This window comes from Verruconis gallopava (assembly GCF_000836295.1).
Source record: "Verruconis gallopava strain CBS 43764 unplaced genomic scaffold supercont1.52, whole genome shotgun sequence".
In the NCBI taxonomy this organism is placed as follows: Eukaryota; Fungi; Ascomycota; class Dothideomycetes; order Venturiales; family Sympoventuriaceae; genus Verruconis; species Verruconis gallopava.
In genome coordinates, this window is record NW_015622188.1 from 58020 (window position 1) to 84242 (window position 26223).

Genomic DNA, 26223 nt, shown 5'->3' on the forward strand with positions numbered 1-26223 from the left:
CCTCCCTTCCCCCCCCCCCCCCCAAAGAGTAGACCAAACACTCCGGAATTCCCACGGAGCCTTGGGAACGCCGCTCCGAACAAGGAGCCAAGGCATGCATCCAGCCTGAATTTTCTTCGGAAGCTAGAGATGGCGACCGTCAAAACAAGGTCTCACTGTGAGCAAATCTTCAAAACAAGTCGGGGCCTTTAAATGGTTTTCACAGCATCAATAGCCTTGGACGATGTGGAATGGACATTTGCATACCGACATTGCACAGGGAAATTTGTCTTGGCGCACGTTGAAGACAGCAGAGACCCAGCAAGGTCACCCATATTGTATGTCGGACATGCTTGAATATATACATAGGAACTAGTATCTGCTCTTCCACTGCAAATGCTAGGCTTCTTGAGACAGCCACGCCCCGTACTCAATGATGCATTCTACTTTCTGTACCACATCCGCGTAATCTGACAAGGTGATGCGTTAGTTTGTCGTGCTCGTCGCGCAAACAGGCCAAAAAGCGGTCTTACCTTGGTGTGTCTCATCTTCTTCTGCAGCTGAAAAATGCCATACATAAGTGCCTCGCTCGTTGGCGGGCAGCCGGGCACGTAGATATCCACCGGCACGATCCTGTCACACCCCCTCGTCACCGAGTAGCTGTAATGGTAGTAGCCGCCTCCGTTGGCGCAGCTGCCCATGGAAATGACCCATCTCGGCTCTGGCATTTGGTCGTACACCTGTCGCAGGGCAGGCGCCATCTTGTTGGTGAGCGTGCCCGCAACAATCATGACGTCCGATTGACGAGGAGAAGCACGGAAAATGATTCCCAATCTGTCCTGATCGTAGCGCGGCGTCGACAAATGCATCATTTCTACGGCGCAGCAGGCAAGACCGAACGTCATGGGCCAAAGCGAGCCTTGTCGGGCCCAGTTAGCGATCTGGTCGAGGGTCGTTCTACGTGACGGTAATCGTCAGCACGTTGTTCCCAGCACATTCAACACATCGGCCAGATTCAAATGCATACAGTGCGTATTGGGCAAAACCCTTCTTGCCCTCTTGACTCGGTAATGGCACCTCGCCTCTGACCTTCTTCGCTGGGACAGGAGTTCCGGGATTGCCTGAGACATCAGCTGGAGGCTTCGACACCTGTGCGGTGGCATGGTTCGGCGCAGAGGTGGACAGAAACGCAGACGGGCCTGCTCGTAGGGGTATGAGAGCATTGGCCGAATTGGCTATGAAAAATGAATCAGCGTTTGAAGGCGAACGAATTTGATGCTGGAGAGGATGGCAAATTGGGTGAGGGTGAAGGAACACACCTCGCAGGGCTAGAGCAGCCCTCGACCTCGCTGCTGACAGCATCTCTGCGTGTCCAAGCGATTGAACAAGAAGAGAAATCAAAGAAGCCGAAGCAGAGAGCGGAGAGATCGTGTTCAGGTGGTGGCTGATCGATGTTCACCCATGATGTCTGGTTGTTAGAGCGCGCACAGACCTCCCATTACGAGCTAGATCCACGCGACTTCTGATTGGCCCGTGGAATTTACTTGTCTACTAAGTCACGGTCCAAGTCATGCCCACGGTGCCTAAGAAGACGACATCTTTAGTCTCTGTCACGCGAACCATCGAACCATCAATATCTGCTCAGTCTACGTTCTTAAGAATATACAGCGGGGATGGCGAATCGAGCGCCAGGAATAGCATGTATCGGCTTCATAGGCAAAGCAGTACGTGCTCCTTTGTCCTCCACATACACGTAGCGTCTGCTCATGACCCCGACTCCGCAGAACAACCCGCTCCACATCTCACTCTTTCCGCCCAAGGAACGTGACTATTTGCAGTACTCGTTCATGTTGTCGTCATGTCTGGATCTCTTCGAGCTTCGAATGCCACACAAGACGGCAGATCAGGACTTCGGTCTTCTCCAAGCAATCGATGAGCGGCTCGCCATGTACGGATGGCTTACCAACACGGGCGTTAAAATCGTCATCGTCGTCGACATGGAGGGTAAACCCGCGCCTGCGGACTTGAAGAATCAGAACATACTAGGGCTTAGGGATAGCGACCTGAAACCTGTACGTTGTTTTCGTTGACTCCTTCGACTAGTTGCGAAAGTTTGTCGGCCGTTCACTTACCTTCGATGCCAGGCTTTCAAGGCTCTGCAAAGCGCCTACATCAATCTGCTGAGGAATCCATTTTACAATCCAGATGACCATGCGCCAGCGCCAGGAGTGAAACGCAGTGGGCCGACACATATCACAAGCCCGCGCTTCATCAAGGAAGTCCAACGTATCGGCGAGGCCTGGGCGCCAGGTGTGACAAGCCTATGAGCAACGTGCAAGAGAGCAATCGCCTAAATTCTGTCTTGTAGCCCTCATCCGTCCGCGAATCCAAGGAAGAGACGCCGCGAGGGTACTCTATGTTCCTTTCTTTCATGGTCTTCGCGAGACGCCAATGACTCTCAGCGTGTCCAGAACAACCCTTCATCAATACGATTTGATGCGCGGTCAACCACGTCTAGACTTCAACCCCAGAGGCGCACTCTGCCTAACGCTTATGGTATCCTTCCATAATGGCCGAGGCTCTGTGTCGTGTCATTTGGAAGTTCCTTTTCAAAAGTCATGGACCGCGTGTTGGTTCCACGCGTCGTGTGTCACTTGTGCCGAAGCTGAAAAGCCAGATTCGACGATATCATTGACCATATCCTAGGTTAAGTAGCGTTTTGAAGCGCTGCTATATAAAGACTCGGGAAGGAAAGAACGCTAATCAATGCAACTTCTCTCGATTCTTATGCTTTATCATCAGCACCGCCGTCCGTGTTGTAGACATCAGGGGATGTATAGCTGCACAAGCTCCCCCGCCGACTCTTAATTGGTCTTGCTGGTAGTAGGGCTAAGCTTCTTCAGCCAATCTCTCGCTTCATAACAAAAAGGACTTGAAAGGTTGTTGCTAAACGCGCCGTCCTGCACGCTGGTCCGGCATGGTACGGAATGAAGCTCGGCAAAAGGTGGACTGCATTTACAGCTCTTTCACATGGTTATTCATATCAACAGCCCGCTCCAGCCGTTCAAGCATGATGCATGTTCGCAGACATATTATAATGCGAGCTGTATGTAGTTAGAATGGAAAGAAGGTTTCCACTAGTGCGTAGCCCCATTGCAAACACATTTTCGTTGGTGAAGAACAGGAAGCAGAGCCTCGTCCTTGCATCATCTTTGGTTGCCGCGCTCTTGATCACGATACACGGAATTGACGGCGTTCAGAAAACCACGGATGACGGTGATTCGTTCTTTTGATGATTGTACTACGAACGTGGCCACTTTGGCAGGCAAAGTCTAGCATGTTCCTTGCTCTCTCAACAGCCGCCACGGGCGTCATCATCTCCTACCTCTGGAAAGAGCACATGATTTTCACATTCTCGCCAAATGCCATGGGACAGCGACGGCCATGTGTTGTCACGCAGACTGATATCCTCTTGGAAGCAGTCAAGACAGTAGGCCAGCGCCGCTCGTTACGAGAGGACGGGATTGCGTCATGCACATACAGTTCTATTCGTTTCTAGTCAACTTTCCGGCCACCATACCGATTTCTCGTGACAGAAATGAACAAAGAGGCGGTGCCTCCAAACATGTATTCTCAACGCCGAGTGTGCGCAACGGTAGGGCGACATTCGTCACGCGCAATCTTGACTACGTATTAAGCTCACTGGCCCACTTTTGGCAGCGGGACCTGACAAAACACAAATGCAAGTTCTCTTGCTGGAAGACAGGCTTGACGTTGCACGCTCTCAACGGCAGCTGCTCAGGCTCGTCATGGCCGGTGACCGGCCAAGTGCCCGCACTGGACCGACAAAGTGGCTACGCAGACCCAAGATCTCGCGTATGGTGCGTATGGATTCACGTTTCTTTTAGGCAGGCCAGTTGGGAAAACGATGGTCTCTCGAATGACGTAGGCTAGAGACAACATGTTGCTCGATTACCGGATCCTTTCTCATTGGTGCTCAGATATGAAGTCCACTGTTGTGTACGGAACGGGGGCCGACACAATGGACAGGCGCTCTTTTGATCCCGCAAACAGGGTCTAGGTGAAACATCCGAAGAGCAGCTGCAAATGCTGAGGAGGAAGGCCAGGGAACAACGTGTCCGCTGGATGCTGTGGACAGGCAGTTGCCCGGCGGGTATATCGGTGGTATGCTGGCCAAACCTCATTCGAAGTCGGTGCGATGACCGATGGTTTCCTCCAGCAGCACAGCAGCAGCATGCCTGTCGGCCATAAATGTGGGGGTGAGGGTTCCGTATGTAGCAGAAAGCCAGAAGGACGATCGAAGCCCGTTCCGACCAAAGCCATGATCAGCCCTATTCGCTCCTGCGGATGTGCCGCGACGCCGGGTACCTCGTGATGCCTGCCTTTGACAACAGCACCGACTGGTCCGTCGCGCATCGCTCACAAACGGCCGGAAGATGTGGACGATTTTTCTGAGCCAGGAAAACGACGGGACTCGAATGGCGGGCCTGGTCACCTGCAGCAGCGAGGTACCGTGGTTTGCGATGAGCAAATGGGATGACATGCCAGCGTCTCGGATTCGCCAAAGGCTGCGTTGGTTCTCTTTGGACGCCCACGCGCTTTTTTGTGGCTCCCGCCTCGTACTCCGGTGCCGATGGTCAGAAAGGACGTTCGCAGGTCGGCGAAGGTCCAATGCCCCGCAGCGTTGAGGGGGAGATGGGCAGTCTTGACGCCAGGTGAAGATGGTAGCTTTATCGTGGTGCACAACGTGACCGGACTGCGGACCAGAGCCGACTTCTTGATTGCATTGCTTCGCTGCCACAAACCCGCTCGCGTACGGCCAAAGACCAGTTGCGTGACTTCAGTTAGGTCGTTGTCTGATCGCCCGTAACACCGTTCTGTTGGACGTTGGTTCATTGTCCCGCCGGCCCACTGGGCATTCGTGGTGTCCAACCCCCACTTTCGACTGTGCGTTGCTCTGCTGCCGGCTGCTGTCTGCTGCTGATGCTGATGCCGATGCCGATGCTGATGCTGCGCGAACAGAGTGAGGACGCTGAACTTGCGTGCTGAACTCACCGCCGTTGCTTCACGGCTCGACCGCACCGCGCCGTCTCCCCGGATCACGCAGATCGTCCTTGCAGACGCCGAGCCGTCGCCCAAGAACAGACAATCTGAGAACCGAGACCCGATCGTCTTGACGATCAGTGACGGGCTCCCGCCCAAGCACGCCCCAGTATCTCGCGCACTCTCATCCATCGCCAGGGCCAGGTAACGTCAATCCGGCCTGCTCTATCAAGCATTGTCTGTTTGAATCACGCTTGAATCACACATCGCCTTGTCTCGCTGGCCTCTCCGCCGAGGGCTTTGACACGAGAGACAGAGACCAGGGAAAGGAAAGGAGAAAGGAAGGATTCGTCCCGCTACGAGCGGCCACGTCTAAATCTATCGGACCTGTCCATCGGGGCTTTTTTCGAGAAGACGCGGCGCGGAGCTTTGTGTTGCTCTGTGTTTCATGCCTTGGGCTGACACACGCACCCAGACACACGCACACACACGCACACAGTCACCCTGCCAAAGCCACATCGGCGACGACCCAGCCCTGTGACGCAACAAGGCTTGCCCTTCGTTCTCACAGGCACTTTTTTCGACCGTTGCAGAGAACCGTACTACAGCTAAGAACAACAGACAAGAGCAGAAGCTGAAAGCACACCGACAAGCAGCTGCAACAGCAGACCTTTGTGTTCGAGCCGTCTTCGCTGGAAGCACAGGACGACCCGCAAGTGCGCCCGCACCCCGGCAGTCCGCATCGTCTCCCAAGCACACGCCCTCTCGCCATCGCTTGCTTACCTCGTCCTCGCACTCAGGCCAGAGCTGAACACCGTTTAGGCTGCAGCAATGAACCCTCTTCAGCAGAAGCAGAAGGTTGACATCAGCGTACGTTCCCTCCTCGTCTCAACGTCACGCGCCTTCCGCACAAGACGTCAAGCTAACGGTTGAGTGTTCAGTCGCTGTCACCAGACGAGCAGCGCTTGTTCCGCATGTATGGCAAGCTGCCAAACAAGAAGGACTTGTTGCAGAACAAGTTAAAGGTGCGTCTCTTTTCCAAGTCCCAGTTCAGCAGCGTTGAGTTCAGCTGTACATCGCAAACTTCCACCCCCCACCCCGGCTCTGCCTGTGTTTTTGTCTGTACTGTCTTGGGACGGCTGACAATATTCGTTTCCAGGAACGCAAATATTTCGACTCCGGCGACTACGCCCTCTCCAAAGCAGGCAAAGCGTCGGACGTCGGCGTTACCCAGATCGGCCGCGAGCATCCCGTGCCCGAAAACATCCCACACTCGTCGGCCACGTCGCACGCCAGTCACAACGGCAGCATCTCTGCGTCTCCGGGCACGATCCCAGGCCAGAACTTGGCCGGCGGTCTTGCCAGAGGAGCCAGCCCTGTCAAGGAAGGAAGCCATCTGCAAAGGGAGAGAAGCGCCAGCGACATCGACGACGAGGACGCCGAAGACGAACAGCAAGGCAGCGGCCATGCTAAGCCTCGGCCGATCGCGATTGAGAAGTAGCCGTGGTGGAGAGATTGTGGTGAACGTGAGAAGAAGGTACTGGTTGCAACGTTTCGGAGTATATCAGGAAGCTCATCGAGGCAGTAAGTATTTTGAAAAAGAACAGGGGGTTTGACAAAGAAAAAAAAAAAAGCAAAAGTGATTTTGGCTGGCAATCCTATCATTCCGTACGCATACTCTCTCAGATCGAACAGCCAGCCGCCAGTTGGTAAACGGGGCACACCTGCATAGCCAAGCCAGAATGGAGAGAAGGAGAGTGAGGGTGAGGGTGAGAGGGTGAGAGGGCGAGACTGTGTGAGTGAGTGACAGATGGGGAAGGTATGTGTGTTGGAAAGGACGTTCATTCACGCAGATGTTTTTGCCGTTGAAATTAACTGCCGGTATATTCTCTCTGTCCATGTGCTGCATAGACAGAGTCTCATATGTTCCTTACACACTTGGTGGGTTCACTCGAGATGGCAAACTACAAATTCGGAGGCGAGTTTCTTGACGCGACGCGTCTCGCACTGAAAGTCTACTACGTTATTCTTTTTATCCAGCCGGGGTAAAGGTGGTTGTCTGATTCTTTGACCGTGTATCTTTTTACTACAAACAGATTTATATAGGGCGCATGAAAGCAAATCCACTGCCGCGGCTGAACTCTCTGTGCAAAAAATGCCTTTTTCTTTTTTCCTCTTTTTTAACATCACGCCCAGACCAATGATGCTAATGCGACCGGCTTGCAAAAGGAACGGAACAAACGAGTGGGTGTCGTATGTAGGACCTTTTTTGCATCACATGAATAACATCACATCGACGCCAACACTCGCCAGATAAAACAAGATCCAATGCGAACCCGCCGGCGACGTTTGTCGACATCTATTCTCTCAAAGGCCGAAAACGGAAATTTTGAGAAAAATAAAATAAATAAAAAGGTTGAAGTGACGCACGACGCGGCGCAGGACCCCCAAGGCCATGGAGAGACGAACCGAATCTTTTTTTTCACTCCCCACGGCGCCTTCCAGGCTGATCTGCCGGGTCGCCTTTTCGCAAAGAGACAAGAAATCAATCCCAAGGGCCAGACGACGTACAGGCTGGCCGTATGGCAAGCGGTACTGCATGGCCCAGCGCACAACCCCGATTCTGCAAGTGGCCTTTCACGCACGCTGACTTGCCTCTTCGCTGCGGCATGATTCCCAGGGGCAGACTCGGTCCTTGCTTGCGACCCAGACTCGAGTTTGGCCCCGTACGGGATCCCCCATGCGGGTATCTGACCTGGGGACGGGTTGCGGGCAAGCGTTCTCGTCCTTTCCTTCGAGGCCTGCGTACGGTCTTGAAGCAAACGGGCGGACCGCAGCTGACGAGTCCAGAACGTGATGCAAAGACCTGGGCGGGCTTCGAGGTGACGAATGCATGCACGAATTTGAGCAGGTCACGTCGAAAAGCGATGAGATGGTGGGTAGGGTGCAAGGAGGAGGAGGAGGAGGAGGAGAAGGAGGAAGAAGAGCATCCGACCATCCGGTAATCGCACGTCGGGATACAGTAAGGGCAAACGGACGCCGGGTCGGCCGGGGGCTCGTACGACGAGAGATCACAGTGTCATGCCAGACGCGAGAAGATGAAAGAGGACGGAGCGAACATGGCCGTGGTGGCCTTTGGATTCTGGTTGTAACGTGCGGGCAGACGAAGGACTGGACGTGGACCGGGCAGACATGTAGGTCCGGTATGGTGAGCGGGCGAAACGCCAGGACAGCACAGCTCGTACGCGACATGGCGGTCTCGAGAAGCATTCTGCCGGACCCGAGGCGTCAGGGCGCGTCCGCGCGCATGCAGTCTGCGTCGCGCGGCGGGCAGAACTGGCCTGATATCCATGTTTGGAGAAGGGCCGTTTGCTCGAACGAAACGGGGCCAAGAAGGCCGGCCTTTTGCACTTCTTATTCAACCGCTGAAAAGACGAGGTGCCGAAGCGGGTGTGATCTGAGTAGCGAAACAAAGCGTGCTGCCATAAGAGAAGACCGGCTTCGGAAGACGCTGGCAAACGCAAGCACATGTTCTTACGATCACCGTTTCATTCCAGAAGCAGAAGAGAGTTCAAACGCTCTTGAGCTGTTAAGAGCAGGCTCTCTCGTCTTTTGCATAACAAATACATCTCAATCAGGAGACGACCTCGCTCATCTCCTCCACCATCATCATCATCATCATCATTGAGCGTTTGAACATCCCCTTTCAAACGTCCGAATTCAACGCCCGGGTCATGGCCATGCGCTTGCTGTATGGACTCAAACTTCTCTCTCTTGGGGCCGTATCTCGTGGCTGCCGTCGATAAGGACTTGGAGACCGTGAGTACGTGCGTCCACTCTGTCTCGTCCTGTTCCTGGATCTCGACGCTTTTCTTCCGTTCTGTCTGCTTCCGCTGCGTGTGCCCGTTCGCGACCGTCTCTCCATGTCGTCTTCCATCCTGCTTGTTCTTCGGCCTCTTTCGCCGGGTGATCTTTCGCTTCGCCTTCTTCTCGTGTTTCTGTATCCGTGACCTTCATGCGATGCTGCGCTTGGCCGGCGCCTCCGCTTCCGTTCAAAGCTTGACTCTGCGCGATCGTCGCCATCATGCTGAGAAGCTACCATCCGCTCAGCGGATGATGGCCTGCGATTGCGGGAAGCTGACCGCGATCTCGATGTCGATATAGTGGAAACGGATGAAGAAGAACACGACGATGCAGACCGCGAGCGCTTCCTTGGTCGGTCCCCTTCAATGGACATGGAACGCTTGCGGCCGCGTTCAGCGGCTGACTTGGCAAGCTGCGCATCGGCTACACCCTTCCTACATTCCTGTTAGCCGGTGCGTCACGACGAGACGACGCGGCAGCGCACGTACTTCTGCATAAGGTCGTCCGGGGCCTCGTTGGTAAGTTTAGGCGCCAACTTTGGATTGAGCAGCTGCTGCGTCCGCGACGGTCGCGCAATGTAGGGTCGTTCTTGCGGAGCCGCTTTGCATTCATAGCTGTAGTGTCCTGTTTGGATCCGTCAGCTCGTGGCCTCGAAGAAGGTCAGGTTGCAGCCGACCTCGTTTTAGACATTTCTGGCACAGCGTCGACGCCGATGCTCGGGAAGTCGGCGGTGGGCGGTAAGCACCGCGATTCATTGTGACTCTGGCGAAGTGTGAAGAAAGAAATGAAAACAAATTTACTCGTTACTGCGCCTGCGGCTACAATCAAGAATGGTGGTAAAGGGAGCGTGTAGGACACGGGAGAAGAGGGCGGGAAAGTGGACGTCTGACATATGAAAACAAAAAAGTAAATCCGCGCTTGACACGAGTCGAAGCAGCAGACCCTGGGCCTCGAGGCGCGGTGACGCAGACGTGGACCTCGTGATATCAGCCCTACTCGTTGAACCCCTAATTGGTGTCCTTCATCACCGTACCGTGGCTCCAAACATGTATATATATCATATTTTTGGTTTCCCACCCTCCTTACAGCTCTCCGCACGCTGACCTGGAGCCTGTTCTTCTTCGTTCCCCTTACGGCACACAAACACCTTTAGGAGAATCAAATGCTCCGACACGAAAGCAAGTATCCTACTGTTTCAAAGTGCTATTGAGGGGCGACTGCGCGCCGAAACAACGTGACCAGGAGGCCTGGAAATAGACTCTTTGCCAATACCATTCTCATGTTCATTCATCGTATAAAGTCAGTCTGCTACTCTTGGGAACCTGACGAGACAGAACGTCAAATCCCAGATTGATATAATGTGTTCATTTACCATGCTCGCTAAATATCTAGTACAAGTGTGCATGTTTTTTTTGGGGGGTTTATTCTCAAAACGACGACATGTTTGCAATCAGCGACAGCTCGTTCTCTACCAGTCTTTACATCAAGATTGGATGCGGAAGGATACTTGTTGCCGGAGAATTGATTGAGCGTGTATACCTGTCGTCGATCTCCTGTGAAAACACACCAATGACTAACTAGTGCCAGACACGGCAAGCCTAAGTGCATGTTAGAATCGTATAATTACGCCACTGTACGAGTATGCTGTAGAACTCACTTCATCAAATGGTCCATAAACGTCTGCAGACTAACATCATCCGTGAAGATGGTTTGAGCGCTCTGGCTCCCTCCATAACCAGTCGTATGCGTTGTGCTCGGGTTCAGCTTGCTGAGTAAGAAACGAGCCTGCGAACCTCCCGCGTCCGTGACGATGAAACGCGGTAGCGGGAACCGATCCTGGATGAGGAGCTTGGCGTCTTCCTTTGGCTTGCTGAGCAGCTCTGCAAAGTTGGCGTAATCTGGCTGATCCTGGTAGCCCTCCTTGCGCCATGCGGCGATGGTCTCACCGTGAAATATAAGGATGTGGAAGTATGTGTCAAGCAGGAGGATAGTGTCGGGCTGGATGGACGTGCTGTCGAGAAGAACCGCCTCCGCTTCCTCCTGGTCGATCTTGTATGCGTCGAGCGTGGGCTGGATCATGATCAAGCTGTTGCTGCAGTCCTCGTGGTTGAGCACATGTCTGTAGAAGGCTGTCTCGTCAGGACTGTTGTTGAACACTTGCAAGAACTGTGAGCGACGGAGATGGAACATGAACTGGGGATACAAAGTGAAGTTACGCTCAAGCCTGAAGCTGGATGGATCGTCCTTTCTATACTCGGCAAAGCGGCTGCAGAGCCGGATCAACATTCTGTCAACCCAACGCAGGACGTCTGGGCCGTCATCAATCTCACTCTTGAACACGGCGATGCGGCTCATTAGTACAGCTGCAGCTTCCTGGTCAAAGGACTGTGCAATAGCAGGATCACCAGACGGTCCAGAGAGAGGCCGCGCAACTGTCGTCACACGAAGGTGGTATTGCCCGCCAGCGTTTTGATAGTAGGTGAGAATCTGGAACACGGCGCGCTGTTGGCCTCCAGCCATCGGGGGCGCTCCGGTCTGTCCGCCTATCTCGAAGAAGATGGCGTATGTGGCGCCTGGGTCTATCGAGGCCATCTTCCAGCTGCATGTATTGCCGATTCCACACTCGGTTTCACTGACGGAGGCACTCTTCTTGTTCAGTGAGATCGCGTGACCGATCAGGCCCGTGATCTTGAGTTCCTTAGTTGTGAGGACCTCAACACTAGCGTTGAAGCCTGCAACAGTTAGCAAAGTCATACTGGTGATGAAGGATGGAGACTCCTCACCCATCAACAAGTTGTCGTTTTCGTCCTTGTCGAAGACTCGGATGAAGGACTGACGGTACATGGACGATGTAAAGCTGTCGGTGAGAACTATATGACCGCCGGTGGCATTCGCTAGTGACCTCATCTCTAGCAGGCCAACCTGATCGAGACACCCAGCGAAAATATCGACCGTGTGGCCATTATGTGCAGCTCTTTTCGCCAGGGCGTCGTAGAACTTAAGTGCCTTCTTGTAGTATTTCGCCTGATCGCGTTCCATATCATGATGGCTTCGCAGAGGCTCACGTAGCTCAGGCCCGACGACCATGCCAGGACCTTCAGTGCACGGTCCGCCAGTGAAAAGCATGATGCGCGCTCCTGCATTCTGGAAGCTCGTCTCCAGAAGCCCGATGGCGACAGAGAGGGCAACGCCAGTGCTACGGAGGGCTCGCTTATCGCTGGCGACAGGCCAAGGATCCTTTGGCAGCTGCTCCAGAGTCGAGGTCAATGCGTACTCTGCAGTTTGGACAGGCAACAGGAAGCGAGCCGCGGCACCCATTGGAGGACGTCCAGGCTGTATTTGTGGCATACCAGGCCTCAGGCCAGGCGAACTGAGTCCTAGCATCTCGGAAATTTGCTTTGGTTGGTAGTCCTTGGAGCCACCTGTGAGATCGTTAAACGTTCGTCGATCCGAATGACAAAAGCAGCGGCATGCTTACGAAAGATGTAGCTCTTCGAGCATTCCGTGTACCCAATCTCGTGCACAGCGACGTTTGTGCCATAACTGATCAGTCCGACGAGGGCGTGGGCCGGAAGAATGGCCAAGGCCGTGATGATCGAGTCTTTGAGGGCTTGCAAACTTTCCTGCTCCTGGCATGTATCGACTGCGGCAGGTCAGTCCATCACCCAAATCCATCAGCCGCAGCATGTGAGCGCCGCAGGAAGAATACTCTAGCAAAGCAAGTCAGCGCGAGTGTTGAAGAAGACCGGGAACGGTTTGCATACTGCCTACAAAGAGAAAGATTGGTGGTGCGGGAGCGGGTCGAGCGAGTCTGTACTCGATTGTAGTCTGAGCTGTGGTCAGTAACGTCGCACTTTGTCCCATGGCGTTGCGGCGCAGACTCACGTTGGATGGATGCAACTCCGGTGGCACACTTTCAGCGCTGATATCTTTGTAATGCTATGTAGATTGTTAGCAATCGCCCAATTGCCGGGCGCAACGCAGTCACACATACCGGTGGCAGACCATTTCTTTGCAGACAGAACGGACAGACTGTGGCACAATGTCAGAACGGCAAACGGTTCGAGTGGGCATGATAAAGGGATTGGCTTTCATACTCCAAAGACGAGCGCGCATGTCAACCTGCAATGACAAGGTTAGATCTCAACTGTTGCACACCCTGCTAGCATCGGGATCCGACTTACCTGAGCATACGGGTTCATGACACCCCTGCAGGTCTTACAGCTGTGTTTTCCACGTTAGCCCAGTGTGTGTGCTGCACAAGCGCACGCAGCAAACGCTATCCACACAGAGACCAGGCGATTGGATGCAACACTCGAGAGATCTGTACCTCAACTTCTCACGTGGAGTTGACGGCTCACCCAAGCCATATGAAGGCTGCCCAGATCTGCCCGGTGATGCAACCGCCGCAATGGCGTGCCCTTGCTTTCCAACGACTTACGCAACAGGTTCGTATTGAAGGATGGGCTTCTCGCCCAGGTCCTTGAGCGGCGTGTACAGACATCCAATGGGGACGACAAGGCGGCTGGCCTCCATCCTCGAGCTTGGAAAGGTGTTCCACGAGAGACGGTAGCCATCGGTATCTGCGACTCGCGTTGGACAACATCAGCCCTCGTTCCTTCTCTCATTCAACGCGTACAAAGTGCGATGTGCATCTTCTTGCAGGTAGGGTCGTGTGCTTGGGTAGTAGCCATACCCTCGATATTGGACCACTGTTCCTTCAACTGCGCAAACGGGTCAGCACGATATCGCTTCCAAAGGGGCCCGGCAGGACGAGGGGGCTGTTCACGCACGCTGTCAAGATCCATGTTTGGCCCTTTGTTCTCTGCAGCCTTTTTGCCTCTGCTCGTTTCGAAGCTCTACCGAGCCGTTACGCTACGTTGGAATCGGGGAGGGGTGTCGAGCTGCGGATCTAGGCGCAGAAAAAGGCGGGATGACGCTTGGGAATTTTCGAGCGTCGCAGAGTGCTCGAGAATGGGGGATCACGCAGGGGACGAGACGCAAGACTTGCTCAGGAAGAGAGGGATGCGTGCGAACAGAAAGAGAAGCGAGAGCCGGCCTCTGTCAAAGCAGAAGCTTCGTGCGTGTCGACGAGCAATTGCCTGGAGTGTTCGGGAGTGTCGAGGCCAGATAATCAATGCGCGGCCACACACAAGCTCTCTCGCTCTCCCTTCTTGACCTTGGATGTGGCTTCGTCGCCTCTCGGTGTGGAAAGATGGCGCCAATTCCAGATCAGGCAACGCGCCTTGGACTCCGTGCCACTGACTGATTTCGCTTCTCCCAGGCTTTCCCATCTTCCTTTCCTTTCCTCAACAGTCATCACCCCAGGCGAGAACCGGCGTCCGCGCCGTTGAGAAGTGTCTTTGATCTCCGAATGTGCGAAGATTCCTTCTGTTCGATGGTCGCTGGTGTGTAGAGCGAATGGTTCTTCTCATTGCCCTTTGCTGGGCGCCTGGCATTGAAAAGCCGTTCCGGCTATCATGAGATGCTGGGAATCAGCTGTGGTAACATTTCAACCGACTTCAAGGAAGCCGTCCCTGCGCATCGCTCAATCGTCTTTGTGTCCTCTCGTTGCGCTTGGCGGGGGGGGACACGGGACGGACCTTTGGGCCTGAGATGACGCGCGACTGGTCGCATCACAATTGGAATTCAGTTCATCGACCAAGGCTTTCCTTGTCGTCAATACGTATCGTTATCCCTTTCTGGTCAAATCAAGATGGCAACATGCTGAAAGAAGAGCGAGTAAAAGTTACTTCAAAGCCCTCCCCCTTAAGACTGATCAAACGTGGAGCTACAGGCACGTTTGCTCAGAACCACTACACAAATACTGTCAAAAAAGTACAAAGGGCACACGGGTCATGAACTCGGACGTGGTTCAAACTCGGCTACATTAATCCACACATAATCCGCAATACTCTCGCTAATTGACATACTTCTTAATCAAAGAACGTACTTTTTGTCACCAGCAATACCTCCGTGAAACGTCCATCCTTGTCGAGACATACAAAACACCCACATTGACAGATGTGAAGAACCCAGTCTCCCAAGACGCTGCAGAAGATTGCGAAGAGAGCTCTCTCAAGCCCCATCAAGTATCGTCCGCCCTCGGCTCTCCACCGAAGGTCTTGAGGTACTCGGCGCTCCACCTCATGTCAGAGAAAGTGTTGGTGGAAGTAGCAGCGGTCTGTTGTAGCAATGAAGTAATTTTTGTTGCAGTATGCTCGTCGGTGATCCGATTTTAATTAGTAGGGTTTTCTCTGGGACGATGCACCACACCTTCTCACCAATCCATGGTGACGGAAGATGGGCAAGTAGAATTATTACAGTCTATACCAATTTCGAGTTGCCCGTTGCCCATTTAACGCAGGAAGAAGTATATCAGCAAATAGAATCAAAAGGAAGGAACTTTGATTGCGCAACCGGGTAAGAGAATCGAAACGCCCTAAGATTTTGCTAGTTGAAAAAAAGCGGACCCAGACACCCTGCTCTTCTTCGTGTACGTTCCTGTGCAAAGAAAACAAAGTACGCGGAAGGTGAGCGCAGCAGGATACTCTCCCCAGCCATTTACAAAGCGAACATGGCAGCAACAAGACCGGAAAGACCCATAGCCGCAGCGTTGATCCGGACGTCACCAGCCTCCGACTTCTTGGTAGAAGAGGAGCCAGAGCCTGTGGCGGTGGTGGAGCTGTTGCCCGGGTTGGTGAGGGAGCCTGCGCACTGGTACTTGCCCTTGATGACGGAGGACTGGCCATGCTCATTGTTAAAAACGTCGCAAGACGCGGTGATGTTGCCAGTGGACTGAAGGTTGAAACCACCACGGTTGTCCTTGAGAGCAGGCAGAGAGACTCTATAGTTTGGACACTGTTAGCAACTTTGGTGCTTCGCTGTTGCCATTGCCACGCATGTTCAGCTTGGGCGGGGGAGCACTTACGAGGTAAAGTTTCCGTACATGTCGGTGGCACCGCTAATGGTAGTCAGAGCTGGGAAGGTGACCTCCTCGAGAATGGTGTTGTTTTGCACTTGAAGACCACCAGTAATTGTCTGGAGAACGGGCATGGAGATGTTGGTCAACTTGGGGTTCGTGTTGATGGCAAGGGTGCCGCCAACCGTTGTCAAGTTGGGAGCGTTGATGGTGGTGATGGTGTTCTCGTAAAATCCGAGAGAGCCAGTGGTGTTCGTCAAGGACGGGATCGAGATGCTTGGGACGTCACGGAAGGTGATGTTCGCAGCAGTGATGAGGTTGGGGAAAGCACACTTCAGCTGATCACCGTTGGACTCAACGTTGATGGTGCCAGTCAGGTTGGAGACCTGGAAGCTGATGTCCTGCAGCAAGTTGTTGTTGGCAATGTAGATGGACTCGACTGATTGCAGATTGATGCCGTTCAGAGAGCTCAAGAACGTGTTCTGAATGTTGAGAGACTGGGCGGACTGGATGTTCTGAGGGAAGTTCAGCGTGTTCAAGTTGGGTAGACCCGAGAAGTCGAGCTTGCCGACGGAGGTGATCTCCTGGAAGTTGAGGGTGTTGAGACGTTGCAAGTTGTCCAGACCGAAGGTGCCGCCGATGGACTCGATGCTGTCGGCCGAGATGGACGTGACATTGGTGGCGCCAGTGGCCGTCAAGTCACCAGTGATCTCGCGCACGCTCGGGAAGCTGAAATCACCAGCGGCCTCGGTGGCAATGGCGACGCTGCCGGAGAAGGTGGTGCAGGACGAGAGAGCGCTGGCATCGGCCGGGCTAACGACTGTCAAAGTGGCCGAGGTGCTGCACGAGTTGCTCTGGGCTGTTGGCATCAGGCATGTCAGCATTTTCCAATGACCTTGTTATGATTCATGTTGCTGGTTGTAACACCGCCGCTGTTGCTGTAGCTTCACACGGGGTACGGGCTTTGCCAGATGGCCAGAGCTACGCAAAGCACACGACCAACAACCAGCAGACGTAGGTGTATGTGTCACGTACCGAAGGCCGAGCCAGCTGCTGCCAGAGCCGGCAGAGCGTATCTCAAGAAAGCCATTGCTGCTGAGATGCGGTTGTGCGTGGAAGGTTAAGCTGTTGGACGACACGAGGAGCAGTCAGCGAACGCGCCAAGACAAAGACTCGAAAGATGGGATTGGGGAGAAGATAAAAGAATCGAAAAGGAGAGGATGACGGGAGGCCAACAGGGTGGACGTACCGTTTTGCTAAGGCTACTGCTCCGAGACGATCGCCAATTGGGAAATTAAACGGGCTGACGACAGTCAATTGGCTGCTGGGGGGGGGGGGGTGGTTGTTATTGTTTGGCGGTTGAGGCGTGGTAAAGATGAATGTGAGCGAGAGTCAAGAAGAAAGCGGCCGAGTCAAGATTCTACTCCTGAAGTCGACGTGGTTGAAGTCTCTTCAGACGTCGGGATGCTGAGGTTTGTTTCGAAGGGGAAAGGAGGAAACGAGAGCGAACACCAGAGTTGGTCGGCAAGCGCAACGGCCAAGATGACGGTGGCTTGATGATGATTCGGAAGGAGGAGGGCGAAGCAAGAAGAGAAGAGAAGGAAGGTCTTGGAAACAACGGAAGCCGCGATGGAAAAGCCAGAGAAGAGGACCGTGAGTGGACCAAGCGGCCTTTGTTTGATGGGAGTGGGAAAAGGAGACGGCCGGGCAAGACGGGTTGGGCGACGAATCGAGAGTGATGGGTGACGCGCGCAGCTGGTGGGCCGGGTCGCAGCTGGCTGGGGACGGACGGATGCAGGCAAGACAGCAACGCGACAGTGCCTGAGCCTGAGGCCTGTACCTGCGGCTGGGCGTCTGCTGAGCTAGCCGGGCTTGTTCAGGATGGGAAATGTATTGGAACCGTCGCTGCACCGAACAAACAGTCCAGCATTGGTACGGGGACGTGGGAAAGCAAGAAAACCTGGCCGTGACCCACCGCGCCAAAGGGATCCACTGGCCGCCGCAGACACTGTCCTGCGATCAGTGCAGCCATTCACCAGCCGGGTGCCAACATCAGCATCGTCGTCGTCGTCTGCCCCAGCACCCATGCCCTCGCCTGTGAACACAGAGCGACGGGCTGGGCCGAGTGGCTCTGGTGGCACTGGTGGCAATCATCTCGGTGACATCCACCATCACCACCATCACCACCACCAGCAAAGCCCGCACACGGTGCGGAGATGCTCTGTTGGCTTCCATCCTCGTCTTCACACCCCCGTCCTGGGAGCAGCCGTGCGAACCTTGGCTCAACCACGCTTGCACAATTCTTGTGTCCTCCGCGCCCAGCCCCAGTGATCAGGCATAGCAGGAATCACTATTGATGCATTATCGCTAGTCCGATCACCCCAACCTCCACATGCCAAACGCAGTCCTCTTAACGCACACGCAAAACAGGTTTCCAGCATAACGTGCACGCTCCCACCCCCGGCCCAGAACGAAGCATCGATCATGCCCTAACAAGACGCGCTACTGAGACTTGTACAATACTGCGCGCTACAGTGCATGTTAGCGCAGCTGAAACCGATGAGAGACGATCGGCCGTAGTGTTCGTTCAGAATGTGTCCGGCGGCGCCGGCCTTGTTGTCGTTAACGCCACCGTCTGGCAATTCGCCGCAGCAGTATCCGTCATGAGCCTCGTCGAATGCGCGATAAGAATGATGTGATTCATTGATGGAAGCCATTTTCGCTGGCGCCAAGCTTCATCTTGCGTGTGGACAGGGGAGACACGCTAAAAGCGGGACGGGCTTGTTTCGCCGCGATGTGAGTTCGCATCCAGCCAGCTGCTGCCAGGAAAGCAAATAAAGATGCCTGTCCATGAGTACGACTGCGGCTACGAGGACGACTTAACGTGCTGTGTGCGGGGACGAGATCTGTCCAGATGGCGGAGACAGACCGTAGCTGCTGCCACGACCAGAGAAAGAGAACTACGACGGTCCTGTTTGTGGATGCCCTCAACATTTGCCAGCACTCGACCGCGCGTTTCAATGCCCACGACGTACCCGGTCGCGAGCTCGTCTCATGTGCACAATCTGATGCCACTGACGTAGCTGCTTTGTTTACTGCCTAGAAGGAGGAACAATCCGCAAAAGAAATTGGTACAAAAATTGGGAAAAAAAAAAAAGGAAAAAAAAAATATACACTGAGACTTTTCGTCCCCCGACGATAGCAAACAATTAATGTCATCCTCGGATGCGCACTCGTCTGAGTCTCCGTCGCTTTCGCTCTCGCTCTCCCCGATTTTCTTATCAATGCTTTGACGCTTTCGTCTCCACTGCGGCGGCACCACCATCCTTGGAGAGATCACGGCCACCAGCTGAGCTGTCGCGAATTTCCGAAACTGCCATCCCGCCCTGTTGTGGCTTCGGTTCATCGTCATCTCATCTCATCTAAACTGCCCTTATCTTCTTGCTTCTCGAACAAAAAAGCTTCGCTTAAAAACGCTGGTGGTGACACGACGATCGTTCGGACGGAGCCACATTCGTGCCAAGCGAAATGATGTGCTGCTCGCGCTTGTCGATTCTGAGATTGCGAGCCTTTGGCCCTTGCCAACACCTTTCTTCGCAAGCTTTTGTGCTTTCCGTAACTTTGCCGCCACTGTGGAATGAAGTCCCGCGCATCTCCATAATGACCATTGGATGTTCCCATCTTTTCCTCCCGCCGGTTCGATGATGCCAGACGGGGTTCTTGCCTGCTCGATACAGACCTTGCTAGCGGCATCAAACGACTCGCACCTACCTACCCTGGCAGATCCCGGACTGAACGCGCGGCAGGTACTACCATCCGCACACACGCACACGTACACGCACGCATACATAGTCTCTCACAACCACATCCCCAAGCCAGTGGATCGATGAGTATTTTTTTTCTAATTTTTTTTTAAAAGAAAAAAAACCTTAAAAAAAAGAAAGCTTAGAAATTCAAGGAGAGCTGCTGGACGTACCGCGAATCGATGCTTCAAGTGCTGCTCTCCAGCTGAATTCGGCGTACTTATTCCCAGCCAATATCTGAGCCACCCTCGTGAGGGGCAGTCATGCAAAATGCAAATAGTCCTGCGTCAAAGACCACACACACACATACACAGCTTCGTGTACACACACATATGTTCGGCGGGTCCCTCCCCGCCTCTTGCATTGTCTCTCGATAGTTCCAGCTTCCCAAGACGGAATTGATCCTAAAAGGACATTACGACAGTGATTAGCAGCCCGACCTATCTTCGCCTTCCACACCTCCTCCGCTCAAGGACGGAATCCCATCGCCCCTAGGAAACTACAGCACTGCGTAATCGGAAGTCGGATCCAAAGAATCGATCTGGACGCTGATGACGAAGTGTGTGTATGTATGCGATTTTGTCTCCACGCAGCTCGGACATTCCGATTGTTTGTGCTTTCCGAGTAGGAGTACTAGTTGTGGCAGAAAAAAAAAATAGACACAATGTCGTCAGCCAGCCCACCATGCGCTCCAGATCGCTGCCATCTTCGCTCATTTCCTTGCTAATCTTCCCTTTGTCGACTGTACGTAGCGGCATCGGTCCTCTGATGTGCTCTCATGTGTTTCTCTTCGTCCAAGGCAGAAGCAACCACCGAGACAGTGTACTAACATGCACGTGACATACAGTGACTACCCTATGCCTTCGCGCATCAGGATATCTGGTACATACCCGCCCGACCGAGCACAAGTCCCGCAAATACATGATGTGACATGTATAAAGAACGCCTGCGAAGCTTTCTCAGGCGTTCTTCGACAGTAAGCAAGACCAAGTGCAAATGGCCTAGCATTCCTTTCCGTCAGCATCAATTGTATCCAGCACCCTAATGGTAAATGCCGCTCAGGCCTCTTCGAACATGTACCTTAGCTGGTGCTCCTCGTCGCCAGTCCACAGCAGCTCATTCACACCCTCCCAAGGACCCTCGTACCAGTCCAGGTCCGGCTCGATGTCCCGCAAGTATTCCTTCACAGACCGACGATGCTCGGCCAACGCCTCGAAGCGGCTCTGGAACTGAATTGCCGGTCCGTAGCAGCAGAACCAGTGGCTGATGTGCGTATCTACCCCTCCGACGACGTGCAGGACGTTGCCACGCAAGAAGGCGTCTTCGGCGGGCGGCGTTGGGCTGGAAGAGTCATCAGATGTGCCAAAGATGATCACGTCTTGCGTAGTTCCGCGACCCGTGTCGGCGAGACTTGGTGTCATCAGGGTCGCCGGGGATGCGGGGGCCCGGACTGCGATGGCCGCGTTCGTATCAGCGGTGTTTGTGGCCTGTTCCCAAGCAGCGACGTGAGAACTAGCCAGAACGGCACGACGAGAAGCAGAGGGGACGGTAGGCGCTCGGTTCCCAAGGGCCTCGACGCCTTTTATAAACTTGCCACCAGTAGCCTCCTGTGCGGATCTGACTCGTTTAAAAGTTGAGACGCCAGGACAGTCGTTGTCGACGCCGGTGTTGATGTTGTTGTCCTCATTGTCGTCGAGGACCGTGGCGCGTTTGCGCTTCATAGCTGTGATTCGAGGCCGAATAAGAGCTAAGTTTCCGTCCTCCTCCTCGTGGCCGCCATCGACAAGCTGAACGGGGTTCCTGAGTTTACCAGGCGGCCATGTTGCTTTACTCGGTTTACGCTTGCGGATGTCAACTTCAGTCGTCGTCTCCGAGCTGTGTAAGCCCTCGCCTATCGCCCGGAAGCCGATCTTGGTTGGCATCACCGTGCCTGAAATCTGGCACCGAAGCAGTGTCTTTCGTTCCTGTTCCTGGCGCTCGCTGTACTGGACTGCGGTGCGCTCGTCGAACCCCCAGATGGCGCTAGAGTTTCTCACCCAGTCGAACTTGACGCTCGTCGCCGTCCGCCGGATGTTGAAATCGGAGAGGAGCCGATCCGACACCTTTTCCCAGAAGCCCTTGCCCAGGGGAGCGAGCTTTTTGACGGTCAGGTAAAGGGCGCGCGATTCCAGCTCGTTGAACTTGGAGCCGTTGCGGTCCAGTGGCGGCGTCGAAGCATTCACCTCGAAGTGGCAGTACCACGGGCCAGTAGGCATGTTGTCTTCTGCCAGGTGAGCACATTCGTAATGATACCAGCGCTCACAGGTCGAACACTGCACCATTCTGGAATTTTTTGCCTCCTGGCAGACGCAAGGGGTGCTATTCTTCTTCCCATCTTCGGGGTGAAGCTCAGTCCCGGGAGCGCGACCAATACAAGGAGATGTCACGACGTCCGTTCCCTCAGTCCTGGGAGCTACTGTCGGCGCCTTGGTTTTGGTCTGGACGTCTCCGGTCTTAGTTGCTCTTCTGATTAATCTCGAAATGGAAAGACTCACCGTCGCGAGCGGGCTGTGAGGACTATCAGCGACCTCCCAGCTCTCGTTAGAGCCTCCAGCCGGAAGGTGCAGTACGTGCACAGGATCACAGGCTGTTGTTCTGCACAAATCGTCGCTGTTGTCCCTGTCACTACAGTACTCGAACTCGCTCGTAACAACCGTCGTCTCCTGAGACGAGGTCCTTGAGAGAGCAAGAGGATTTTGAGAGAGACCAGCCCTCTCGCTTCTAGTGCTACGGCGACGATCGGTCTTCCGGAAAACAAGATCAGCCGCGATATGGACGTTGCCGTTCGCTCTCCGGATTGCGTCCAGCGCAACGTTGAACGGCACGCCCAAATAGTCTGTTAGGATGTTGATATCCTGATATGTTGCCATTTTGACCTGAGAAAGAGGCCTGCTCTTGAACTATGATGAGAGTAAGAAACAATAGTCTTAGAATGGCCTACAAGGCTCTTTATCAAAGGCGACTGCACAGCAGTCGAGCAGCGGTTCAAGAGAAAAAAAAAAAAAAAGAAGAAGTACACAGAGAAGCAAATAGAAGAGAGGCTACATTTCGTTATGATTTCGAGAAAAGCCATGGTAAGTGGTTCTATTGTCATCTGCTACAAGAAACCATTGTGGCTGGTATGTGAATGCTTTTCCATTGTTGCAAAGCCATCGTTATTGTGTGTCCTGCGAGAAGGGTAAAGTGAGGACGAAGGTGAGGTAGATGTGAGAAGAGGGTTCAGCATCGCAGTCTAACGGCGCCGTTACGGCGCTGGTTTTTCTGGTCTGAAAACCTTGGAGACAATGAGAAACGTCAATGATACGTTTGTGAGAAGGTTCGTGTAGACTTCGCGATTCAGTGTGTTGTCATGAGCGGTTTGCTGATCTAATGACCTTTCATCGATGCCCAAACGTCGAAGTGGGAGTGACAACTGACAAGAGACGTCGCCTCGTTCGCCGCTCACTTTACGAGGTGTTCGGACAGGAACTAGAGATCAGTTTTTTAGGAAAAAATTGACATGCTAAATTCAACGCTGATAGACCGCTGTGGTCTTTCCTCTCCTAGAATGAGCAAGCACCTCACGTATCGAACGGCGTAAACCTGGTGGGAATGTGCTTGGATAGAAGTAGCGCTGGATAAGCTCTGCGGCGAGCTCGGTTACGAATATGTCGCTTAACCTCCCTTTCAGACAGACAGACAATCGTGAATTGATCGACGACGGCCAGCGTATATGCTGCTTCATCATCATTACCATCATCAACGTCAACCTCGCGTCGCGAATGTATTCCGACCGAAAATTGAGCCAAGACTCTATCCACGCTCATGTCCAGTCTCCCTTTTGAGCTCTTTAATATTTTACATCATGGCACACCCTCGTCGCCGGCGCTGAACGCAATAACACCACCCAGCACTTCCATTTAGGCTGACCCGACCGGCCCGGACATCAGGCGCAACGGTGACGGGCTAATTATCGGCCCGAAATACGCCAGCGAAGAAATCCACGACGCGTCCCGGCTCGTCCAGGCTCGAGATCATGGAGACGTACTGGTCGGGCCGGACGGTGACTACGGCGCCTTTGCTTGGGTCAACGCCAAGGAAGTCGTAGGCGTGGCCGTGGCCGTAGTTGTAGCTCTCGTCGTCGACGACGATTTTGTGGTGATCTGTCTTCGCGTTAGCGGATCTTGGAGGGAAAAGGGTTGCGTCGCGTGTCTTGAGGAGAGGGGGGAAAAACGTCGGCGTTGGACACCAACGCTTTCACACTTACAGGCCAGCGAATACTCGCCTTCCCTTGGCTTGAATACGGCGGGAACTTGAATTCTCTTCTCGACCACGGCGTCGTCGATGGCGGTTCGCGACCCGCTGAGCACGAGAATGGGCTCAACTAGCTCGTGGCTGTGGCCGGCGGAGGCGAGCTCGGAAGCGAACTGGGCGAACGGTCAGCAGGGCGCGGTCAAAACCTTTCTCCCCCCTCCCCCCTCTTTTGCAGAGAAAAAAAAGGTGCTCTTACTCTCTCGAGCCTTGAAAGCATGTCGGCGACCAAGGGATTGCCGGCAAATACCACGACACGCCACCGTCCGTTCGATTGCAGCAGCTTGGCCAGCGGCACCGCCTTTGCATCGCTCAAGCGCACGACCTGCGCGCTCGGCAGTCGCATCCCCACCGTCACGTTCTTCGCGAGCGTGGGCGCGCTGCCAGCCGCGTTTGTGATGCTCGAATCCTCGTACGTGGTCGTCAAGCCGGCCGTGTAGCGCAGCGACTTCTTGAAGTGCTCGCTGAACTGCAGCGCCGCGTCCTTGATGCCCTTGTCGTGAGCGGACTTGAACAGGCCCGTCAGCTCGCGGTCAAAGTCGATCAGGTCCCTGGCCGTCTTCTCGCGCTCGAGATTGTACGTCCTCAGGAGGTCGGCGGAGCAGACGCCCCGAAGCACGTGAGCCAGCTTCCAGCCCATGTTGTAGCCGTCCTGAAGGCTGAGGTTCATGCCCTGGCCGGCCTTGGGCGAGTGCGTGTGGCAAGCGTCGCCCATGAGGAAGATGCGGTTGTCCTTTGAGAAATACTCGGCCAGGCGCTGGCCGATCGAGTACGCCGACCACCAGAACGTGTGTCTGATCTCGAGCCTGTACTGGCTCAGGATCTTCTTCGCCGTCACCTGCAGGTCCTCGAGCTTGACCTGCTTCGCTTGCGTGCCCGGCTGGAGCTCCAGGTAGAAGCGCACCATGTAGTCGCCCTCGCGCGGGATGATGAGGAGATTCCCAGCCTTGGACCGGATCACGCACTTCTTCCGTATGTCGGGGAAGTCTGTGTCGGCAAAGATGTCCATGACGCCCCAGACGGCGTCCGTCGTGTCGCCGATCATCCTGTAGCCAAGTGACTTTCGCACCGCGCTGTGCGCCCCGTCGCAGCCGAGCACGTACTTGGCCCTGTATTCGACTTCCTTCCCGTCACGCTCCGCCACCACGCGGACGGGGTACTCCGGCTCGGACCCGTCCATCTCGACGCTTTTCACGGCGAGGTTGTAGTCCACGTTGCGACCACCGTGCTTCTCCATGTCGCCGAGCATCAGCTTGTTCAGGTGGGCCTGATTCATGATGACGTGCGGCTTGTGACTAAGTCCCGGCGGCACGTCGGCGGTGCGTCCTGTCCGCATTATGCGGTCTCCTGAGCCATGCCCGCTCGTCTGACTGTCATCGGCGCTCCAGAAGCACACTTCGGTGACCCAGTACGCGGTCTTGACCAACTCGCCGTCCAAGTCGAAGCTTTCGAAGACCTGCCCAAAGACGAAGCACAAAGAGTGAGTACGCAGCAGTTGAACGAGTGGGGAGATGCGCTTGCGGGCAGTACGAAATCTTGGCACCAACCTCTACTGTTCGGCACTGAACTCCATCCGCCTGTCCAATCTTCAAAGGGCCGTCTCTCTTCTCGAGAACGACGTACGGAATCTTGAGTCGCGCCAGCCACAGCGCCGCGCAGAGGCCAGCGCTGCCGCTGCCGGAAATCAAGACGTCGGTTCTTACGGGCCCCGTCGATTCCATCGGTATGTCTTCAGCCTCTGCTGGGCTTCCTGAACGAGGTCCTTTTTTTTTTTCTTTCTCTCTTCGCTACTTCAACGTCTCTCAGGACGAGGGTGAATATAAAACGCGGGGAAAGGGTCCTAGTAGGACTGTGATCGCGCTGGTTGACCTTTTACGTCCAAAAGCTCTCCTTGTGGTCTTTCAACTGTATCTCCGGCTTGTTTAAAAAGAATACGACGCTCTCTGAAAGGCACCGCTCATTGTGAGTCCTTCGAGGCCTGCCCGAAAACGTCAAAGGATTATATGCTGGATGGCACTCGCGGAAGATTTCCGACCTCATTTTGTTTTTATTGCTGACGTTCCCTGGAGACTGTTCGATTTTCACCCATCGCGATGCCCGCACGCATGGGGGCCATGGCACGGCAACGCTCACGGCTGAAAGTCTCTTCTCCAGGCCGCCTCCCAAAAAAATAAAAATAAAACAAGAGTCTGGGACAAGCGCTCCGTCGTGCGCTCGTGCAAACACGGGTCCAGAGCGGCGGAACGTAGTCCGGATCTGGAG

The 26223-nt window shown here is 54.3% G+C and overlaps 8 protein-coding genes across 9 annotated transcripts; 2 read left to right on the forward strand and 6 right to left on the reverse strand.

Annotated features, from left to right (window-relative positions):
- Positions 1 to 45: 45 nt before the first annotated feature.
- Positions 46 to 1440, reverse strand: PV09_09033 (NADH-ubiquinone oxidoreductase 19.3 kDa subunit, mitochondrial). Its single transcript, XM_016363022.1, has 4 exons — positions 1299 to 1440; positions 1007 to 1214; positions 513 to 936; positions 46 to 449 (listed from the first exon to the last, which is right to left on the reverse strand). The coding sequence occupies exons 1-4, from the start codon at positions 1339 to 1341 to the stop codon at positions 423 to 425; spliced, it is 702 nt and encodes a 233-aa protein (XP_016209133.1). The 5' UTR covers positions 1342 to 1440; the 3' UTR covers positions 46 to 422.
- Positions 1441 to 1569: 129 nt separating this feature from the next.
- On the forward strand, positions 1570 to 3119 carry PV09_09034 (uncharacterized protein). The gene is made up of 3 exons (XM_016363023.1): positions 1570 to 1703; positions 1764 to 2051; positions 2124 to 3119. The coding sequence occupies exons 1-3, from the start codon at positions 1653 to 1655 to the stop codon at positions 2304 to 2306; spliced, it is 522 nt and encodes a 173-aa protein (XP_016209134.1). The 5' UTR covers positions 1570 to 1652; the 3' UTR covers positions 2307 to 3119.
- A 1671-nt stretch (positions 3120 to 4790) lies between these two features.
- PV09_09035 (uncharacterized protein) lies at positions 4791 to 7190 on the forward strand. Its single transcript, XM_016363024.1, has 3 exons — positions 4791 to 5913; positions 5985 to 6068; positions 6203 to 7190. Exons 1-3 carry the CDS (start codon positions 5875 to 5877, stop codon positions 6542 to 6544), a joined length of 465 nt encoding a protein of 154 aa, XP_016209135.1. The 5' UTR covers positions 4791 to 5874; the 3' UTR covers positions 6545 to 7190.
- Positions 7191 to 8495: 1305 nt separating this feature from the next.
- PV09_09036 (uncharacterized protein) lies at positions 8496 to 9853 on the reverse strand. Its single transcript, XM_016363025.1, has 3 exons — positions 9584 to 9853; positions 9396 to 9531; positions 8496 to 9341 (listed from the first exon to the last, which is right to left on the reverse strand). The coding sequence occupies exons 1-3, from the start codon at positions 9660 to 9662 to the stop codon at positions 8750 to 8752; spliced, it is 807 nt and encodes a 268-aa protein (XP_016209136.1). The 5' UTR covers positions 9663 to 9853; the 3' UTR covers positions 8496 to 8749.
- Positions 9854 to 9911: 58 nt separating this feature from the next.
- PV09_09037 (protein transporter SEC23) lies at positions 9912 to 14107 on the reverse strand. Its single transcript, XM_016363026.1, has 12 exons — positions 13701 to 14107; positions 13604 to 13631; positions 13349 to 13490; positions 13092 to 13131; positions 13005 to 13029; positions 12902 to 12939; positions 12793 to 12846; positions 12675 to 12735; positions 12386 to 12550; positions 11691 to 12329; positions 10565 to 11639; positions 9912 to 10505 (listed from the first exon to the last, which is right to left on the reverse strand). The coding sequence occupies exons 1-12, from the start codon at positions 13713 to 13715 to the stop codon at positions 10481 to 10483; spliced, it is 2307 nt and encodes a 768-aa protein (XP_016209137.1). The 5' UTR covers positions 13716 to 14107; the 3' UTR covers positions 9912 to 10480.
- A 448-nt stretch (positions 14108 to 14555) lies between these two features.
- PV09_09038 lies at positions 14556 to 17158 on the reverse strand. Of its 2 annotated transcripts, XM_016363027.1 has the most exons (4): positions 17079 to 17158; positions 16865 to 16954; positions 15839 to 16688; positions 14556 to 15754 (listed from the first exon to the last, which is right to left on the reverse strand). In XM_016363027.1, exons 2-4 carry the CDS (start codon positions 16917 to 16919, stop codon positions 15472 to 15474), a joined length of 1188 nt encoding a protein of 395 aa, XP_016209138.1. In that variant the 5' UTR covers positions 16920 to 16954; positions 17079 to 17158; the 3' UTR covers positions 14556 to 15471. The 2 variants fall into 2 exon arrangements, with proteins under 2 accessions (XP_016209138.1, XP_016209139.1); XM_016363028.1 differs by lacking the exon at positions 17079 to 17158 and having other exon boundaries at positions 16865 to 17033.
- A 3532-nt stretch (positions 17159 to 20690) lies between these two features.
- PV09_09039 (uncharacterized protein) lies at positions 20691 to 22541 on the reverse strand (the record flags this gene model as incomplete). The annotated part of the gene is made up of 1 exon (XM_016363029.1): positions 20691 to 22541. One exon carries the CDS (start codon positions 22539 to 22541, stop codon positions 20691 to 20693), a length of 1851 nt encoding a protein of 616 aa, XP_016209140.1.
- A 591-nt stretch (positions 22542 to 23132) lies between these two features.
- On the reverse strand, positions 23133 to 26182 carry PV09_09040 (uncharacterized protein). The gene is made up of 4 exons (XM_016363030.1): positions 25509 to 26182; positions 24161 to 25417; positions 23918 to 24077; positions 23133 to 23813 (listed from the first exon to the last, which is right to left on the reverse strand). The coding sequence occupies exons 1-4, from the start codon at positions 25680 to 25682 to the stop codon at positions 23617 to 23619; spliced, it is 1788 nt and encodes a 595-aa protein (XP_016209141.1). The 5' UTR covers positions 25683 to 26182; the 3' UTR covers positions 23133 to 23616.
- Positions 26183 to 26223: the final 41 nt, after the last annotated feature.

Excerpts from the sequence above, each read along its gene's own strand:
- PV09_09036 (XM_016363025.1), bottom strand. The coding sequence starts at position 9,662 with ATGAATCGCGGTGCTTACCGCCCACCGCCGACTTCCCGAGCATCGGCG. Across the intron at positions 9,532-9,583 it reads CCAGAAATGTCTAAAACGAG|GACACTACAGCTATGAATGC; the intron begins GTCGGCTGCAAC and ends GGATCCAAACAG. Across the intron at positions 9,342-9,395 it reads CCGGACGACCTTATGCAGAA|GAAGGGTGTAGCCGATGCGC; the intron begins GTACGTGCGCTG and ends ACAGGAATGTAG.
- PV09_09034 (XM_016363023.1), top strand. The coding sequence starts at position 1,653 with ATGGCGAATCGAGCGCCAGGAATAGCATGTATCGGCTTCATAGGCAAA. Across the intron at positions 1,704-1,763 it reads TCGGCTTCATAGGCAAAGCA|AACAACCCGCTCCACATCTC; the intron begins GTACGTGCTCCT and ends CCGACTCCGCAG. Across the intron at positions 2,052-2,123 it reads GGGATAGCGACCTGAAACCT|GCTTTCAAGGCTCTGCAAAG; the intron begins GTACGTTGTTTT and ends CTTCGATGCCAG.
- PV09_09038 (XM_016363027.1), bottom strand. The coding sequence starts at position 16,919 with ATGGCTTTCTTGAGATACGCTCTGCCGGCTCTGGCAGCAGCTGGCTCG. Across the intron at positions 16,689-16,864 it reads AGCAGCTGGCTCGGCCTTCG|CCCAGAGCAACTCGTGCAGC; the intron begins GTACGTGACACA and ends TGATGCCAACAG. Across the intron at positions 15,755-15,838 it reads ATGTACGGAAACTTTACCTC|AGTCTCTCTGCCTGCTCTCA; the intron begins GTAAGTGCTCCC and ends TCCAAACTATAG.
- PV09_09037 (XM_016363026.1), bottom strand. Across the intron at positions 12,940-13,004 it reads CATGCGCGCTCGTCTTTGGA|TCTGTCCGTTCTGTCTGCAA; the intron begins GTATGAAAGCCA and ends ATTGTGCCACAG. Across the intron at positions 11,640-11,690 it reads AAACGACAACTTGTTGATGG|GCTTCAACGCTAGTGTTGAG; the intron begins GTGAGGAGTCTC and ends TAACTGTTGCAG.
- PV09_09035 (XM_016363024.1), top strand. The coding sequence starts at position 5,875 with ATGAACCCTCTTCAGCAGAAGCAGAAGGTTGACATCAGC. Across the intron at positions 5,914-5,984 it reads AGCAGAAGGTTGACATCAGC|TCGCTGTCACCAGACGAGCA; the intron begins GTACGTTCCCTC and ends TTGAGTGTTCAG. Across the intron at positions 6,069-6,202 it reads TGTTGCAGAACAAGTTAAAG|GAACGCAAATATTTCGACTC; the intron begins GTGCGTCTCTTT and ends ATTCGTTTCCAG.
- PV09_09033 (XM_016363022.1), bottom strand. The coding sequence starts at position 1,341 with ATGCTGTCAGCAGCGAGGTCGAGGGCTGCTCTAGCCCTGCGAG. Across the intron at positions 1,215-1,298 it reads GGCTGCTCTAGCCCTGCGAG|CCAATTCGGCCAATGCTCTC; the intron begins GTGTGTTCCTTC and ends CATTTTTCATAG. Across the intron at positions 450-512 it reads AGAAGATGAGACACACCAAG|ATTACGCGGATGTGGTACAG; the intron begins GTAAGACCGCTT and ends TCACCTTGTCAG.
- PV09_09040 (XM_016363030.1), bottom strand. The coding sequence starts at position 25,682 with ATGGAATCGACGGGGCCCGTAAGAACCGACGTCTTGATTTCCGGCAGC. Across the intron at positions 25,418-25,508 it reads TTCAGTGCCGAACAGTAGAG|GTCTTCGAAAGCTTCGACTT; the intron begins GTTGGTGCCAAG and ends GTCTTTGGGCAG. Across the intron at positions 24,078-24,160 it reads TGCTTTCAAGGCTCGAGAGA|TTCGCTTCCGAGCTCGCCTC; the intron begins GTAAGAGCACCT and ends CCGTTCGCCCAG.